The sequence below is a fragment of the Mobula hypostoma genome, chromosome 19 (assembly GCF_963921235.1).
Source record: "Mobula hypostoma chromosome 19, sMobHyp1.1, whole genome shotgun sequence".
Classification (NCBI taxonomy): Eukaryota; Metazoa; Chordata; class Chondrichthyes; order Myliobatiformes; family Myliobatidae; genus Mobula; species Mobula hypostoma.
In genome coordinates, this window is record NC_086115.1 from 40,189,033 (window position 1) to 40,195,595 (window position 6,563).

At 42.5% G+C, this 6,563-nt stretch overlaps 1 protein-coding gene across 1 annotated transcript; it reads left to right on the plus strand.

The window, feature by feature from the left end:
• Window positions 1–2,278: 2,278 nt before the first annotated feature.
• LOC134358732 (homeobox protein vent1-like) lies at window positions 2,279–3,758 on the plus strand. Its single transcript, XM_063071193.1, has 3 exons — window positions 2,279–2,556; window positions 2,754–2,989; window positions 3,307–3,758. Exons 1-3 carry the CDS (start codon window positions 2,388–2,390, stop codon window positions 3,631–3,633), a joined length of 732 nt encoding a protein of 243 aa, XP_062927263.1. The 5' UTR covers window positions 2,279–2,387; the 3' UTR covers window positions 3,634–3,758.
• The last annotated feature ends 2,805 nt before the right edge of the window (window positions 3,759–6,563 follow it).

The window sequence follows — 6,563 nt, forward strand, 5'->3', positions numbered from 1 at the left end:
TGAAATTCTTTTCCATAGGCAGCTGTGGAGGCTATATCTTTATGTATATTTAAGGCAGAGGTTGATAGATTGTTGATTGGTCAGGGCATGAAGGGATACAGGCAAAAAGGCAGGAGGTTGGGGCTGAGAGGAAAATTGGATCAACAATGATGAAATGGCAGAGTAGACTAGATGGGCCAAATGGCCTAATTCTGCTCCTATATCTTATGGTCTTATTGGAAGATGGTGGAATAAATAAATCAATTACCATGTTGCAGGTTACTAACTGGTTATAAACTAATTGTAGTTTCATATTCATTTCTGGAGAAATTGAAGTTAATGTGGTGATTGACATGGTATCAATAAGATCATTTAAAGGGGACTTATTTCTGAAGACACTAATGTTCAGCAACAGAACAGTGTAATTAGTTTGGATACACTAACCCACCAAAAAGATGCTTTTATTAATGAAACATTATAAATTTATCAGGTGTAATTCTAATGAAATATTCCATGTCTCAGTGTCCAAAATAAAGCAAGTTAACACTCCAGGGTAATAGAGATAAGAACCAGGCCCTGTTGCCCAACTGGTGCATGTCTGCCAAGGTACCCATCCAAGCTAGTTCCATTTGGCTCATCCCTGTAAACTTTCCTTATAGATGTACCTGTTCATGTACCTTTTAAGTGTTGTTAATGAGCTTGCCTGAAACACTTCCTTATAGTGACAATCTTCTGGTGTAAAACTTGCCACCCAGGCTGCTATTAATTCTCTCCCCTCTCACCTTAAAGCCATGCCTTGATTCCCCAAACCATGTGCATTGATGCTATCTATGCCCCTTATAATTTTAAACACTGGTGTAAGATCACACCTCCTTCTCTAGTTAAAGAAAATGTGCTTTGCTGCTTTGAATGGACCAGCCATTGTTGGGATTTAAATTATAGGTTGATTTTGTGGTTTTAGTTATAACCACATTAACAATTATGGTTTTAGCTACAACGGCAGGTGTGCTGATTAATGGGTTTTGGGCAAGTTCCCTCCCTAAGGAAAGCTCTGGTCAGTGCTCAATAATTCATGAAAATAAACTTCCATCTGCAGAGCCTGGTGGCATCAAGGGCTTGCTGGAAAATTTCAAGTGAAGCCGAGATCACATTGAGATCAGTGGTGATCTCACTGGATGACAACACTGACTTTGGGAGCTCTGGCTCCTAATTCAAATGTTGGTATGGAACCGGTACAAGGATATGAGCACTGGAGAGGATTAGTTCTCCATCCCAGGTGTTTGTAGGAGTCTGAAAGTAACTGCTTTAAAGTCACTCTTCTTCTTTCTCTTCTTCTTGTGTTGTTTTATGGTAGTTGGCAAACCAGCTTTAAGGTGTATTACCACCACCTGCTAGACTGGAGTGTGGATCGTTGGATAAACAGAAGGGAAAAAGAATTGCATTCCCTATATTCTATATAATAAACCTGAGTCTTTCAGATACTTCATGATATGGATCTGTATCTCTTGAATTCCCACTTCAAATGTCTTCTATAACCACATCAGTTTTTTTGTTTATCTTAAGCGCGCCTATCGTCTTCACTCTTTCTTTTTGATACTTCTTACATTTTATCAATACATGTTCAACTGTTTCTGGTTGATTACAGTATTCACACAACCCAGCTGGATGTTTCCCTATTTTGTGTAATGTGTAATTAAGACTAGAGAAAGTCACCCTTGCCGTTTGAAACGTTTTTTTCAATATACAGTATAATTGAAGATTCGTGGCGGACACTCGTACTCTTCCCCACCACCACCAACGCGATTTCCCAAATAGATCCGTTTGCATTCTAAAGTTTCAATGTATTATAAAGAGTCCATTAAATTGAATAAACATGAATAATTGAGATTCACGTAGTGAACTGTTCCCTCTGGTTTCATCTGCTTGCTGCCAACTATTTGCCATTCTGAGAAGTATCAACATGTAGTTCGCACTTAATTGTTGGCAGTTTCGATTCATGGCTCATTAATGCATCCATGTGACAAGTCGGAAGCGCTTTGCAAATTGCCGACAGCGATTCCAACCGAAAACGATACTTGCTTGGTGTGTGAAAATATATATTGCTTTGATTATTTATCATGCCTATTTGCGAAACAGCAAGGATCCCTCAGATGTGACATTTTATTCCCCATTCAAAAAGACCAGAGAGAAGGGCCGCAGACTTGGTGGAGCCAGCGTTCACGGATTTGCCGGATACTCAAACACATTAATGATTTCCTAAATTAGAGCCAATTGTTCTGCATTGTCTGTCCGTTATCTTTGCTTTGAAGTGTTTTCACACATGGAAATTGCCGCTGAGCAAAGCCACATAAATTAAGGTTGAGGCTACACGACATTCACACGGACTCAGAACTCGCGGCAGAAAGAAAATGGTGAAAGGAAACTTTTCAATTGATTGGCTCGCTCGAAGTAGCCACGAGGTGTGTAACGAGAAGAAGCCCGCTGAAGGTTCTCCGGGGAGTTGCAAACCAAGTGCGCCCCTCACTCAGAATTCGCCCCCAGGAGACTCCACTGTTTCCTGTCTACAAGCACTACCAGGTACCGGTGACTCTACGCTTGAATTGCAAAGACTGTCGCTGCTTGGGATGGGCGACGGTGACCGACAGCATCCTCTAAAGGAGGCAGTTGGCTCTGACTGTTAGTAAAACATTGTTAATAAGCCACCACAAGCTGCGATTCTGGATTCTGCGCGTAACACTTCAGACCCTCACGGTGCATCTCTGCTTAACCCACAGGTCAGGAGGATTACTGGAGCTCGGAGAGTGATTCCGGCCGTTCGGAGGGCTTGGCTGGGGATGACCGAGGGAGAAGCGTGGACTCTGATTGCGATTGTGACGTCCCCCGCCGAGTGCGCACCGCATTCACAGCACAGCAGATCCACAAGCTGGAAAAGAAGTTCAAGCGGCAGACGTACCTGGGGGCGTCCGAGAGGAGCAAACTGGCCGCTTTACTACACCTGTCCGAAACCCAGGTGAGTGTGCTCTGCTAACCCCAGCAACTCTTCTTACCAGACACTATCGTACATTTTAATCTATCTGCACACAGTGGCATTGTTTGAAAATACCAAAATAAAACCATTGCATGTTGAAATGTGATTTTTAAAACGAGTTATAAGCACTCAACGGACCAGGAACAGGGAAACCATGTTGGAATTCCGACTCCATTCGGAACTGGAAAAAAGAAATATTTAATTTTTAATTGGCAGAGAAAGATGGATAGGGAAACCTGACAGTGTATGGAATTAATTTTGCCTGTATTTTTAACTTGAATTTCCTTTCGTCCTCCTAGGTGAAGACTTGGTTTCAGAACCGTCGAATGAAGCTAAAACGCCAACTACAGGATCTGTGCTCGGTTTCCTTTGGCACTCCTGCTTTGACCCATTCGGTGCCGATCAGAGAGCCGCTCTTCGGCCCGTGCACGTTCCCCGGGTACTACGTGAACGATCACGGCGTCCTCCACGCCACCAGTGGCCCCCATCGCCACCCACGGCCCGTCTACCCGCAGCTGATCCACGGCCACAGTCCGAGTGCGGAGCGGAGCCTCTCGCGGTATCAGCCTTGGGTTTACCCGCTGATACCGAACTCCTCTCCAGTTGGATTACATGTCTATTCCTGAGCGCTGTCATGGCGCAGCAGTCCTGAACTGACGGATTTGTTCTTCAGAAAGCGAAGGCGTGGCGTACCGTTAGCCAAGTTGGTAAATGTGAGATGACGTGCTGGTTTATTTAAAACTCTATTTAAAAGTTGTAATTTTTCAGTCTATTTTGATTATAAAACTTGACAGTTGGAAAATCCTCGATTCTGTGCTGTTCTGGAATTCACTGATTCAATGGAAGCGTTCACTAGATCCCAAACCTGAGTAAGAATCCCGCTCCGGAAGCGGCCACAGACATGATTCAGATTCGACGATGGTGGAGGGCTGGATAGGTGAACTAGTGAAATGATGTAGAACAAATAATTTTAAGGGACATCATCCAGGACAACAATGCCTTTGTAAAGAAATATTGGAGATGAACGGTTGTGGAACTAAAGGAGCGTTATGGGTATATTTGATAATAGCCAACATGACCCCCGGTAAGAAGTTTGGTGTAGTTCCAAATTAATTGCAAAATCAGTAGTGTAGGGTCTGAAAATTGGCATTATGCAAAGATACCTATAATGGTGACAGTCCTACAATGAAAAGGGGTACAAAAAGTGAAAGTTTATTTATTGAGCTACAGTGTGGAATGGATCCTTCTGGCCCTTCAGGCTGTGCAGTCCAGCATTCTCCGATTTTTAACTCTAGACTTGTGGGGGAGCAATTTGCAATGACCAATTAACCTATCACCCAGTAGGTCTTTGGACTGTGGGAGGAAGCCCATGTGGTCATGAGGAGAATGTACAAATTACAGTACTTATTCTGTAGCTGGAATTGAACCTGGGTCACTGGTACGGTCAATGAAAGTGCTTTGTGAGGCACTATGCTACCATGCTATCTGATAGCATTTTTTTTGGATGGTGAAGTGTTGGAGATGTGGATAGCAAGAGTAAAAGGATTAAAGGCTAATGGAAGCGTGAAATGCATTGGAAGGAATTGGAGAGAAAAATGCACTTAATACAGTAGTCTATTTTCCATAGAGTGGAGGAGGCTAATGGATTACCTGATGTAGACATGTAATGTAAAAAAAATGAGAATAGATGTACAATATAGAGGGGAATAATTTTTATGATGGGGGAGTTTTTAAAGTTAGAAGTAGATGATTCAGTGTTTGAGTGTGGAATGCACTGCCTGAAAAGATGGAGGTGGATACCAGACATCCCACCCTGCAAAAACTCATTTCAGGGAGGTAGCACCATCAATTTGCAGGAGACTCCCAGAACTTCCGGGGGAGCTGGGATGTCTGCAATAGAGTAGCTCCTTAGTAGCTAGCCAGCTAGTTTAAATGTTATCTATGCTAATGAATGAATGACACCTGTTAAACTCACCTCAACATTTCTTACAGTCTTAACCCACCATGGGCAATAGAAAAGTCACTGTTGCAAACAGTGTAGCAAGCAACACTGTCATTATTTTTGACCCCTATTAGGCAGGGGTACACTTTGGGGTAGTCTGGGGTGACATACATTATATATTTTTTGGAAAACTCTGCCATGGCAAGCTCTCGTGTTCTCTCGTTTGCTCTTAAAAAAAAATTGATTTCTGAGATATTGTATATAATTTGCGGGCATCAGGGAGCCACTATTAATATGCAGGAGACTTCTGGGAGAGGTGGGATGTCTGGGATTTGCTCAGACATTAAAGAAGCATCTAACAAAAGCTTTAATTGCTAAGATGTAGAAGGCTACAGGCTTAATGTGGGAAAATTGGTATCCTGGGCTGCACGTAGTGTGGACTGATGAGGCTGATTCTGTGTTCTTAGAATATTTACACTATGAAAAGTGAACTACAAAGTCTGAAAGCTGTCTGTTGGCATGGATGTAATTGTCTGAGAAGTCACTGTAGCAGAAATTAAATGTTTAATAGAGCATTGAGGTAAAGCTGAGAATATCCTTTTGCCTATCCAATAAACTTGGGTAAAAGGCCAAGGAATTACATGAATAGCAGGACATTCCATGACTGAATTCTGCAACTGAGTTTTAAATTTGTACCATAAAAGTGGCTGAATGTGGGCAACGGAAAGGGTTTCTTGGCCAGAATACTATGTAGAATTCTTAAAATATAAACTGCCCGGTAAAATGTGCTTACGGAGTTATTAACTAAGAATCCCTGGTACATTTGTTGACAGGTTGGAGAATTTCAGCTTCAAACATGGTAGTGATCTAATCTGCACAGCAGTAATTACTCGATTCTGGCCCTTGCTTGTCAAATGCTTGAAATATAATTGCAGTGCCAAATGAGTTAGAGTCTCAAACAGTGCCTAGACTGGTGCCAGCTTCTTGCATGTTGACAAAAGTGTCATCCAAGCTTCACAAATCTTTCCTTTCTCTCAAGCTCAAAGGTGGAGAATAAAAGGACTTGCTTATACTTACATAAAGGTCAAATGCAGGAACTATAGAATATTAATGAAGGCCCTGCCACTTTACATGTTCACTCTGCATCTCATGCCTACAGTGACTACCCTACTGTGTTTGCATATGCTCTGCTGATACCTAGAAGAGTTTCTTGCCAAAGAGTCACTCTCAGTCACCTTCTCAGATATTCCTAGATCTAGTGTCACATCTCAGACACTCCTGGACCTAGTGTCACTTCATGTACATACAATATGCCTTCTAATTATTCATTCATGGATGTGGGTGTTGCCAGCTAAACTAGCATTTATTGCCCATCCCTTGTTGCCCCTAAGAAGGTGGTGATGAGCTGCCTTCTTGAACCACTGCAGTCCCTGAGGTGTAGGTACACCCACAGTACTTAGGGAGAGAATCCATGATTTTTGACCCAGCGACAATGAAGGAACAGTGATATATTTTCAAGTGACTTGGAGGGGGATTTCCAAGTGGTGGTGTTCCCAGATATCTGCTGTTCTCATCCTTCTAAATGGTAGTGGTCGTTGGTCTGAAAAGTACAAA